Source organism: Octopus sinensis, linkage group LG10, assembly GCF_006345805.1.
Source record: "Octopus sinensis linkage group LG10, ASM634580v1, whole genome shotgun sequence".
NCBI classification, from domain to species: Eukaryota; Metazoa; Mollusca; class Cephalopoda; order Octopoda; family Octopodidae; genus Octopus; species Octopus sinensis.
In genome coordinates, this window is record NC_043006.1 from 17803905 (window position 1) to 17817200 (window position 13296).

Here is a 13296-nt window from a genome sequence, read left to right on the forward strand (position 1 = left end):
ACTTTGCCTTTCATTCTTTCAGGGTCAATAAATTAAGTACCAGTCAAGTACTGGGGGTCGATGTAATTGACTATCCCCCTCCCCCAACAAACTTCAGGCCTTGTGCCTATAGTAGAAAGGATTATTATTATTATTATACAGTGTGAGAAAAACATGTACAAAATGGCAGGTTGTAATATTAGATTGCAAGAATTACATTTACTATTAGACTCAGTATGCTACATTGGTTTTCAGGCATTATTAGAATCCATAATTTCAAAATAATTTGTTTGCCTGTAATTAAAAATAAAATTATTTAAATCATGTAAAAGCTATAATATATTCTTTTAGTTATTAATTAAATGTTAAAACTTTAATAATCATTCATCTCTCCCTTTCCTCTCCCCCTCCCCTTCTCCCTTCTCTCCTTCTCCTCCCTCTCTTTCCTTTTACTTTGTGTGTAAATTACTGGTCACTTATTTGTGCTCTTCTTGTTGGTATATTCTTATAAATTCTATCACATTTACATCATCACCATCTTCATTATTTTAACGTGTAACTTTCGATGCCAGCTTGGGTCAGACAAGAATAAGTTGGGATAGAGGTTCCTATAGTTGGTAGTGGTGGCCATTGGACTGTTGTTGCTTAGCCCCTGGTCAGCTCTGTTAAAGCAAGCTTATGACAGGCATTCCAAGCTTGGCATCTCATCTTATTTTCAAGACAACATTATCCAAAGTGTCTTTCTCATTTTAACCCTTTAGCATTTAAGCCAGCCGTATCCGGCCAAAATATTCTACTTGTTTATATCGATGCTGGCCAGATCTGACCTCTCACACCTACCCAGCCATGTCAATATAAAAATAAACAACTACTGCATCAAAATGTCAAGGATACAAGGTAATGATTTCAAATTTTGGCACGAGGCTACCAATTTCAGGGAAGGGGCTAAGTCAATTACTTCAACCCCAGTGCATGACTGGTATTTATTTTATTGACCACAAAAGGATGAAAGGGAAAGATGAACTTGGCAGAATTTGAACGCAGAGCTTAAAGACAAATGAAATGTTGACTCTGCCCAAGATAATGCACGATTAATTCAAAACAATATAATATAATGAAATTATTGTATACAGTGCTCAGGTGCACCACAACTTGTCAAAGGTGCGTATAAAGCATATGCAGTAATGTACAAATGTCTGGAAAGTGAACAGTGTATGAGTCAGATACATGCTTGCGTGTGTATGGAGGGGAGAAAATCAGGTGTGGTGTTGGCGAATCTCAGGAAGCATGGAAGTTTTGAAGGATGCAGTGCTCCGACAACTAACAACTGATGCTGGCAGTCTGTTCCATGCTTCAGCAACTCTTAGCGTGAAAAAATGTTTCCAAAAGTCATGGGAGCTGTGCTGTTTTCTGACTTTGTAAACATGCCCACGGGTGTTTGACAGATGGAGTTTGAAAAGGTGCTCAGAGTTATTGTTTGTAAGATGGTTAATAATTTTATGGGTGTCTGCCAAGTCAGCTGCTAGACGTCAGAGTTTCAATGTATTCATGCCCAGGGAAGTAAGGCGTTCAGAATATGGCAAATGCCTGATGGAGGGTATTCTCTTGGTTGCAGGTTGCTGAACAGCTTCCAGACGATTAATATCTTGGGCAAGATAGGGATTCCAGACTGGTGATGCAATGTGAATAAATATGCATTATGTTTCACAGAGTAATTCAAATGTTAAATGGTTATGGCAGTAGAGTAGGATTTGTGCAGAATTTAGCTGCTGTTTGTAAAAGAAGTAGATAACTGCATACTAAGGCTTTTCTCGATGATAAAATAATTTGGCCATCAACACATCAGGTAAATACGCCCATGAAGTCAAGAAACAAGTAATCAATACCAATATACATGATAGATTAGTTCATATTTTAAAGATCATTCTGCCAGAGGCTATTTTTAAGAAGTACATGACTACATGCACACACGCACATTATGCAACCAGTTAACAAATGAAAACAGACTGTTATGCAATAAAAACGATCCAGAATTATTGACAGTTGCACAGTTTATAGACTTGTAGCAATAAATAACCAGTCTTCTTGCTGATCAAGATTAAAAATAGAATGCAAATCTGATTCCATGAGATGTGGTGTGGTCTTTAAGCGGTCAGTTTTCTTGTACTCCTTTTGTGTGGTGATGGCAGCAGTGGTTGCTGCCGTTGCTTCTCTTGGCTCCACTTCCATCTCTCCTATTCAGCTTTTGTCTTTCATTTTTTTATGTGTTCATACTCATTCTTTCCATATTGATTGGAACATTTAAGTCCCAAAATCCATTACTAAGTTAGTGGATTTTGGGACTTAAAAGTTAATCTATAGGCGCAGGAGTGGCTGTGTGGTAAGTAGCTTGCTAACCAACCAAATGGTTTTGGGTTCAGTCCCACTGCATGGTACCTTGGGCAAGTGTCTTCTATTGTAGCCTCAGGCCAACCAAACCCTTGTGAGTGGATTTTCTAGACGGAAACTGAAAGAAGCCTGTCGTATATATGTGTGTGTGTGTGTGTGTGTGTGTGTGTGTGTGTGTGTGTGTGTGTGTGTGTGTGTGTGTGGATGTTTGTGTGTCTGTGTTTGTCCCCCCAACATCACTTGACAACCGATGCTGGTATGTTTGTGTTCCAGTAACCTAGCAGTTCGGCAAAAGAGATTGATAGAAAAAGTACTAGGCTTACAAAGAATAAGTCCTGGGGTCGATTTGCTCGACTAAAGGCAGTGCTCCAGCATGGCCACAGTCAAATGACTGAAACAAGTAAAAGAGTAAGTTATCTCAATCTATTCATTTCCTTCTTTTCAATAAATTTGTTGGTGCTGATGAGTATAGCTGGCATTTTATAGTAGCAGATAGAAACAGTGCGATTGATGTTGGATTTGGTAGTACCTTAAAGGGGCAGCTTCACACACACTGACAGAAGATGAGGCTATGAATTTCTAGAAACTTTGATTTTTGGATTAGAAACTTTATTGTTCCATGCAAGCTGTAAGGTATTTCTGACGTAAAATATGAAAAATGTCTTCATAGGAAATGTTCAAACTAAAATCTGTGTGTATTTACACCCACACACATATCATCATTTAAGCATTCACTTTTCCATGCTTGTATGGGTTGGACAGAGTTTATTTAGAAAATTTTTTTCCTCTGTTTCCAAGCAAGGTAATATTTCCCCATGGCCAGATGTGTTTTTGCTGAATAGTGTATTAAAATATGTATTTATACAGGTGCAGACATGGCTGTATACCTCATGATTGTGGGCCCAGTGCTCTAACCATTGAGCCATGCGCCTTCACACACTCACATACACACATATAAATAAAAAAAGATGGATAAGCGCCACTTCATTACAGCTGTTCATTACACATATTCAAGTGCCACGTGTGTGATTTTTCTCTAATTAAAATTTGTTCATAATAATAATGCTTTTTTGTTTTCATTTTGTGTATTCATAGCACATTAATAACATTAATTTGAGAAAATATTGTTATCTAGCTGTTGAAAAGATGAAAGGAATATGAAATAACTATCTCTGTTTCATTCTCATCAGTAATACAATACTATTGTACATATGGCTGTCATAGGTTGATTTAAGAAATGGAACAGGTGTCTCAGTACCGACACAAGATAACAAACTTTACTTTTACATTCAGTATCTCACTTCTTTCCCTCCACCGAATGGTAGATAAATTACTGAAAATGTTTTTCATCTTAATGAAGTGCAGGCATGACTATGTGGACTCTGTTGTCTAGTGCCTTGTACTGTAGTCACAGATTGACCAATATTTAGTAAATAGAATTAGTAGACAGAAATCCAAGAAGTACACTCACATTGAAATATGTTTCATTAAATACATGACTATGTTCCAGTTTAATCTTTCTCATTTTAGAATTTTTCATTTTATTTTTATTAGCTTTCTATTGTTGGTTTGAAACAGTAGAATTCCTGAATCCATACCTTCACAGTCTTGTTTTTCAAGAATTGAATGTATTTAACATTTAGGTTGTTTCTTATACACTAATTGAATTTGTGTAGACTTTTCCACCAAAGGTGGTTTTGACTGTTAACAGTATACCTGAGCACTCATGTCTTGATTCGTATGTCTCCATCAATATACACCAATTTTACTCACAAACTGTTGGTCAGCTAATGGGTATAGTCCAGTAGACCAGCCAACAGCATCAACACAGTAGGACCAAACTTCTAATCATGTGGTTCTAAAGGAAACTGCTTAACATAGCTATGCCTGTACCTCGTTACAAATAAGCAACACACACACACATACATACATATATATTGTTCTTTTACTTGTTTCTGTCATTTGACTGTGACCATGCTGGGTTTTAGTCAAACAAATCAACCCCAGGACTTCTTTCTTTTTTAGACCTAGTACTTATTCTGTCAGTCTCGTTTGCCAAACCTCTAAGTTACGGGGGATGTAAACACACCAACACTGTCAAACAGTAATGGGGAGGACAAACAGAGACACAGACACATACACACATAGATATATTCATATATATATATATATATATATATATATATGTGTATGTATGTATAAACTGGAGAGAGACAGCATGTTCTTTGTCTATCTCCTTAACTTCTTGGAGGTTTTAGGTATAATTATACTAATGTGTCCATCTGTTCTAATTTAATTAAATTCTATGTCTTTGTGCAGCTGAAGATTGCTCTGCATTTCAAATTGATGTAATGATTATTCAATTAAATGGAGTTGCATGAAACATCCTTGTTGGTTATTTTGATTATATATATATAATATTTGACGGGCTTCTTTCAGTTTCTGTCTACTAAATCCACTCACAAGGCTTTGGAGTGTATTAGAAGACACTTGCCCAAAGTGCCACGCAGTGGGGCTGAACCCAAAACCATGTGGTTGGGGAGCAAGCTTCTTACCACACAGTCATGCCTGTAGGTGGGGTAAATGTAAATACACGTATAGCTGTGTATGGATTGTGTATATATATGTATATTAATTGCTCACTGTTTCTGATATATCACCACTATTTCTTCAAGGCACTAAATATATCTGCTAAGTTATTTATTTAATTTCAAGAAAATCTTGCATAGAAGAACTATAAGAGATTTTAAGCATATAAAAGTGATTTATTTATTATTCTGAGCATCTCAGTTAAAAATATACTTATATAATTATTTCTCCTTTTTATTCATCCAAACTTCTATCTATCTATCTATCTGTCTATCTATCTATCAGTTTCTCTCTCTCTCTTTCTCTCTCATATCATGTGTATATGTGTGTGTGCATCTGTATAATATGGCTATACTGACATTAAAAGCATTGAAATCATGAATATTGTTTCAAACCAAGACTGCTTCAAGCTAGCTGGTTGTGGCCATGCTGGTGCACTGCCACCAAATAGTTGTTTGTAGGCCCTTATGGAAGTTATTTATACATTTTACAAAAATATTTTTTTTTACTTATTTCTATTTCATTACAAGCAGAATTCTTAGCTAAAAGCTAGATTATAAAAGAAATTCAATTTTTATCCTTTGGCTAGCTTTTGGGAATATTCAATATGAATATATGACTTAATACTGTTTAAAGTAATGGCCAGCATATTTTGTAAATTAATTCATTGAATGATATAACAACATGTCTGTGAATCTAACAAATATAAATGTCCATTTTTTAAAAAATTCATTTGTGAAACTTTGAGAATTTAACCATTAAAATTTTTTCCATTTCTGATCATTTCAGACAGTGGTGTAAAAGGACGTGGTGTACCCGTAATCTGTGTGGTTTTAGAAGGTGGGGCCAATACCATCCGTTCTGTTTTGGAATATGTGACAGATTCCCCTCCAATACCAGTTGTAGTTTGTGATGGAAGTGGACGTGCTGCTGACTTGCTAGCATTTACTCATAAATATACCTCAGATGATGGGTAAATATCAAAGTCTCATCAAGAATTTCTTTATATATGTGATATTGATATTTTATGATATTAATTGTATGTGCATGTATATACGTGTGAATGTTTACATTCTGCACTCAACTCACTTAGAGGCTGTGATGGTTGTTGATGTTTCCCTCTTAAAAGGTCCTTTACTTGAGAAACAGAAAAGGGTTTGCAAAAATACTTCAGTAATATGTATGCATCTAACTCATGGTAAAACAGGCACAAAACCAATGCACTATATATATATACATACATATATATATACACCCACACATATATATGTATATATGTATATATATATATACATATATACATACACACACACATATGTATGTGTATATATGTATATATATATATATATATACACATACATACATACACACACACATACATATATGTGCTTTTATTCTTTTATTTGTTTCAGTCATTTGACTGCGGCCATGCTGGAGTACTGCTTTTAGTCAAACTAATCAACCCCAAGACTTATTATTTGTAAGCCTAGTACTTATTCTGTCGGTCTATTTAGGTGAACCGCTAAGTTATGGGGGCATAAACACACCAACATTGGTTGTCAAACGGTAGTGGGGGGTACAACACACACACACACACACACACACACATATGTATTAGGTTGTGAAGAAAGTTTTTGTGGTTTTTAACATTTGAATTCAGTTGCACATATATCGGCTCAAACAAAACTTTATTAATTGAAATAAACACCATCAGAATCAACACACTTTTGCCAATGCGAAACAAGTTTATTTATGCCAGTAGCATAAAAATCCTGCTTTCTGGTGGCGATGAAGCCGTTGAAGGCACATTGTAACTCATGGGAGAAAATGTGGTTGACAAGACCAATATAAAATAGGCAGATCCTGTGGCACTGAGGACATATATGCACACTTGTCTGTATATACACGGTGCAGTGAATATATTGTCGTCTAATATCTTGAAATACTAAAGAGTAATTTTATTCAATAAAACTGTCATTGACTTCAACCATGGTCTCCAGGCAACTTCAGAATCTCTTGCAACTCTTCTGGACGATCTCCTTGTTTAAGTTGGTCAATGCTGCTATGATCCTGGTCTCGTGCTCAACTGTGCCCCATACATAATAATTAAGAGGGTTGTAGTTTGGGGAGTTAGGTGGCCAGATGTTAGGGGTGATGTGGTCGCAGAAATTGTGTGACAGCTATGACTGGGTTCTCCTATATTTGTGTGACATGGTGCAGAGTCCTGTTGCCAGATATAGTGTTTTCCAGCAACCACCCTCTTGACCCAGGGCAGCACTACCTCTTCCAGGCACTTGATGTAGGCCTCCGTGTTGAGAGTGAGGCCATGTGAAAAGATGAATGGTGGCATACCATCGCCATCACTAGTGATCACTTCAAACACCATGATGTCGACTGGATGTTTGATTTTTATCAATCTCTGTACATGCACTCTCCCCAGATTGACACCCAAACACTATGAAATGTTAGTATTGGAGCTTCCAGTATGAATGCCATGCAGTGCAGCATGTCATTTCCAAATTTCTGGCAGAGTGAATTGTGTCATGGTGCCGTTTTTATCACAGACAGTGCCCAACTGACCCTACCATACTGTGTAATCAAGAAAATCAAAAACAAACCATGCACATGCGTGAAATTAAAGATATAAAATGACGACAATTTACCCATCGCACCCTGTATATAGGAGGCGGGCAGTGATTGATTAAACATTGTGTCTAATAATGTACATTATTTATAGATTACAGCCAACTTAAACAGTTTCGTATAATCTTAAACTGAGAGTGGTCCATCTGTTAATTATTTGTATAAAACCTCATTTGTAGTGGATATAATTTTGATTATATCAGGTGGCATTGTTGTTACCTTTAGAACTAGAAAGCCATGCGCTATTTTATTCGGTATGTTATTTTTAAGTAGATAAATCTTAACAGAAATTTAGGTTATACACCTTCAAAAATTCTTTAGCCCATTTGTTATATTTCTGTTGAAATACACAGGCTTTGTTTCAGTTAATTATGAAAATAATGAAAGATCTATTAAAATATATTTTGTCATTAGAAAGCTGGTGTTTGGGACATAACTTAATATGAAATATTATTAGTGGTTTTTTTAATTTTAGATCACTTTAACACAAGAAGTTTGTGTCATAGAGCCAGGGACTTCCTCAGGCAAGTTTCTATTGAAAGGGTTAATAACTGTAAAGCGCTTATATTTCTCAGTTTGATTATTTCATCTATCAATCCAAAAATGTATGTATGTGTGCATATATATATTTACAGGGTGCAATGGGTAAATTGTTGCTATTTTATATTTCTAATTTTGCGCATGCGCAGTGTTTGTTTTTGGTTTTGTTAATTACACAATATAGTAGGGTCAGTTGAGCACCAGCTGTGAGAAAAACAGTACCATGATACAATTCACTCCACCAGACATTTGAAAACAACATGCTGTACCACTTGGCATTCACGCCGGAAGCTCCAATACAAATATTTCAGAGTGTTTGGATGTCAATCTGAGGACATGTACCGAGAGTGATAAAAATCAAACATCCAGTCAGCATCGTGGTGTTTGGAGTGATCACTAGTGATGACGACGTTATCCTTCCATTCATTTTCCCACATGGCCTCACACTCAACATGGAGGCCTACGTCAAGTGCCTGAAGGATGTAGTGCTGCCCTGTGTCAAGAGGGTGGCTGCTAGAAAACAGGACTCTGCACCATGCCACACAAGCAGGAGAACCCAGTCATGACTGTCAGGCAATTTCTGCGACCACGCCACCCCTAACATCTGGCCACCTAACTCCCCAGACTGCAACCCCCTTGATTATTATGTGTGTGTGGCACAGTTGAGTGAGAGACTAACAAAACTCTTTGTAACACCAAATATGAACTGAAGGCAAGGATTATGGCAGCATTAACCAACTTAAACAAGGAGACCATCCAGAAGAGTTGCAGGAGATTCTGAAGTCGTCTGGAGGCCATTGTTGAAGCCAAATGGCGATTTTATTGAATAAATTTACTCTTTAATATTTCAAGATATTTTTATGTAAATATATCTGTGAAAATGAGATGTCAGCATTATTTTCATTTTTGCATAATTTAGACAACAGTTTATTCACCGCACCCTGTATATATTGCAGTAGGCAGCATGCCAGTCTCATAATCCAAAATATATAATAACCTCAAATTCAACAGATAAACTATTTATGATACCAAGAGTACCGTTTTATTCTCTATTTACTTTGGCCTTTCTTTATATAACAACTGGTTCAACAAACACATTCTTTCAATGAAGAAAATGGTTAAACTTCTTAGCAGTTTATAATATGCTACACTGTTTATTCTCCTTATTCGGTTTTACATAGAACCGTTTTCCAAATAGCAAGGTTCCAATAAAAGGAGTGAATACTTTAGAAATGCCTCCAAATAAAAGTAGTGTGTGTGTGTGCTTGCATGTGTGTGTATGTGTACGTATGTGCGTGCACACGCATGCATGTGTTTGTTTTGTTATTTCCTTTTCTCTGTTTTATCAAGTGCAATGTTTTTATATTAATGTTTATCATTACTTTACATGTGTGTATGTCTAAACCATTTTGCTAAACTCTCTTTTTTTATTGTCTCTTTCCTTTCTTTTTTAATTGCTGACATTAGCATAATGCTCGAAGGAATTCGAGACCAGCTCATTGTAACTATTCAAAAGACATTCCAATATACCCAGTTGCAAGCAGAAAAACTTTTCATTGAACTCATGTTATGTGTAAAAAAAAAAGAATTGGTATGTATCAATATCTTAATACACATCTCTTATACAACTCCAGTACCGTACAGCTTCATCATCATCATTTCATCATCTCGTTAATATGGATGACTAACTGCATCAAGTTTCCTTGATTGTAACAATGCAAAGTAAATTTGAATTTGTAGTCCTTTTTTTTTTCCTATACCATTCTCTGTTTCACACATTACAGCTCCTTTTTGTTTATTAATTCACTTCTCATTTTAAACAGTGTCATTTATCTGACCTATTAATGTTGTTGCTTTTTAGTATAGTACTTCGTGCTTATATATTCCTTTTTAATCTAGGATTTCATGTTCATACACTTCTTTCTAGCATTGGTCATGCACTCCTTTTCTTCTAATCTAGTTTAACAAAATAAATGCTGTTGTTTTACATTTTGAGCAGGAACACATACTCTAGTTTTGTACCTTATCATTAGCTAGCTTAATATATCTGTGATATGTTCCACTGTACATATAGTTATTAGTAATCTCATCTAACCCTTCAATATAAAGCATTAAAACCATAAAACTCACATAATGCTGCAAATATTTGTCTTTGTACTCTTTTACTTGTTTCAGTCATTTGACTGCGGCCATGCTGGTCAAGCAAATCAACCCCAGGACTTATTCTTTGTAAGCCTATTACCTATTTTATCGGTCTCTTTTGCCGAACCACTAAGTTACGGGGACATAAACACACCAACATCGGTTGTCAAGCGATGTTCGAGGACAAACACACACAGTGTGTGTGTGTATATATATATACACACACACACACACACACACACATATATATACATATATTTCTGTCTGCCAAATCCACTCAAGGCTTTGGTCGGCCTGAGGCTATAGTAAAAGACACTTGCCCAAGGTGCCATGCAGTGGGACTGAACCCAGAACCATATGGTAGAGAAGCAGGCTACTTACCACACAGCCACTCTTGCTTGTAGGTAAATATTTCAATGTATATATTTCTAGCTCTTGAAAATTCATTATTTCATGAATATAAATAAGCCAGTGTGTTTAAAATACTAATTGGGAAATTGAAAAGAAATTTGATTAGCAAAGATTGATTGTCTGAGATCTGATACACAGAAGAAAGATTAATAAGGTAATATTTATCAATACAAAAGAAATGTGGTCTAAAGCTTGTGGTATATCTTCCATGTGAATTTAATGCTTGTTGTGGCATGGCTGTGTGGTTAGGAAGTTTATTACCCACTGACATAGTTTCTGATTCAGCCCCACTGTGTGGTGCCTAGGGTGACTGACTTTGGTAGACATTGTGTCGGTGTATGTGTGTTTATGTCCCCACTTGACTTGACATTGTATGGTATTTGTAAGCAAGTATCACTGTCATACAAGTAGTGTCAGTCATTTTTCGTACTTAATTAAAACATGTCAAGCATAGAGAAATAATATCTTGCTTGGAATCAGGTGAATGTTGGTGACAGGAAGGGCATCCAACAGTAGAAAATCTGCCTCAGTGAATTCTGTCTAACCCATGCAAATATGAAAAAGTGCTTGTTAAAACAATGATGATGATGATGATAATCCTTTCTATTAAAGGCACAACGCCTGAAATTTTGGGGGAGGGGGGATAATGAATTACATTGACCCCAGTGTTTCACTGGTTTTTAATTTATCGAACCCCAAAAGGATGAAAGTCAACCTCAGTGAAATTTGAACTCAGAGCGTAAGGATGGATGAAATGTCACTAAGCATTTTGCTCAGCATGCTAATGATTCTGCCATTTTGCTATCTTAATGGTGATAATAATAATGAACTAATTGTATACACTACAACTCACCGGAAAAAGTAGCCAAAAGTGCATGAACAGTACAAAGAATAATGCACAAGAACTGAGTCATTTAAGGAAAAAAAAGAAAGAAAGAAGAAAAAGGTGGGTAGGAGGACATCAGGTGTTCTGTTGGCAAATTTCTGGAAGCACGGAAGTTTTGAAGGATGTAGTCTTCTAACAGGTCACAACTGACACAGGTAGTTCATTCCATGCTTCAGCAATTCTGAGCATAGAAAAGATGTTTCCAAAGTCATGATGATGATAATTATATAACATTAATGCCAGCCTCGCCTGGCCCCCCCGTGCCATCCGTTCGTGGCCGTTTGCCAGCTCCGTCTGGCATCTGTGCGGGTGGCACGTAAAAAGCACCCACTACACTCATGGAGTGGTTGGCGTTAGGAAGGGCATCCAGCCGTAGAAACACTGCCAGATCTGACTGGGCCTGATGCGGCCTTCCGGCTTCACAGACCCCAGTTGAACCATCCAACCCATGCTAGCATGGAAAACGGACGCTAAATGATGATGATGATTAATGCCAACTGTATTTTACATAAAATAATAAACTCACAGCTAAGTTATTGTAGTGATTCCTACTTAGAAATTCTATGTTTTCTGTTCATACCAAGAAAACATTAGAAAAAAAATTTTTTAAAGCCAATCATTATTTTCCTCAGCAGATGCTTGAATGTGTTAAACTTACTTCAGCAACTTAACAAAAGATGGTCTTAAAGTTTATGCACTTCTGAAAGGAACTGCTTGACTATAATTGAAAACATTAACAATCACATATACTCTTTTACTTGTTTCGGTCATTTGACTGCAGCCATGGTGGAGCACCGCCTTTAATCAACCAAATTGACCAGAGGACTTATTCTTTGTAAGCCTAGGACTTATTCTATCAGCCTCTTTTGCTGAACCGCTAAGTTACAGGGATGTAAACACACCAGCATCGGTTGTCAAGTGATGTTGGGGGGACAAACACAGACACTAACTTATACACACACATACATTATATATATACACACACATATATATATATATATATATATATATATATGACAGGCTTCTTTCAGTTTCCATCTGCCAAATCAACTCACAAGGCTTTGGTCAGCCCAAGGCTACAGTAGAAGACACATACCCAAGGTGCCATGCAGTGGGAATGAACCCAGACCCATGTGGTTGGTAAGCAAGCTACTTACCACACAGCCACTCCTGCGCCTATATGAATATTTAACTTATTTTTCTCATGTATTTTGCTGAATATAGTTTAGCTTCAGAGACCTCCAAAATGGACATTTGAGTTGTTTTTGTGCTTTGTACTATGGGCTGTAGTTATTGACTTTTAATTCATATCTGTAAAGGTAAAATTGAAAAATATTTTAAAATTTAGCAGATGATATCACTGATGCTTAAATGAGAATCAGAAGAAATTCATTTTGTTTTTAATGTTTGTAATTGAAAAATAAAAGGAATTTCAATTGAAATGCTTCATAGTTTGAAATGGAATTACCCAACATATTTTCTGGAGTTATCAATAAAGCATCATCAAATTACCTTGTGGTACTTAGTTGCATCGTTCGATATCCAGTCAACTACATCCTAGAAAGCCATAGCTCAGCATGGCCATGGTCCAATGACTAAAACATTTTCGTCGTCATCATCATCATTTTAACATCACCTTTTCATGCTTGCATGGATCAGATGAATATATTGTGTCAGACTTTGTTACACTTGAATATCCTAACTGTGACCAACTGTCA

The 13296-nt window shown here is 36.3% G+C and overlaps 1 protein-coding gene across 12 annotated transcripts in view; it reads left to right on the forward strand.

Annotated features, from left to right (window-relative positions):
• LOC115216453 (transient receptor potential cation channel subfamily M member 3) overlaps positions 1–13296 on the forward strand; it is an 841279-nt gene that overhangs the window by 661202 nt on the left and 166781 nt on the right. For 11 of the 12 annotated variants that reach the window (XM_036506322.1, XM_036506319.1, XM_036506321.1 and 8 more), the window contains 2 exons: positions 5746–5929; positions 9607–9730. In XM_036506322.1, the coding sequence (XP_036362215.1) occupies positions 5746–5929; positions 9607–9730 (308 nt within the window). Of the gene's footprint in view, positions 1–5745; positions 5930–8074; positions 8124–9606; positions 9731–13296 lie in introns of those variants that run through there. The other variant, XM_036506326.1, reaches the window with a different exon arrangement.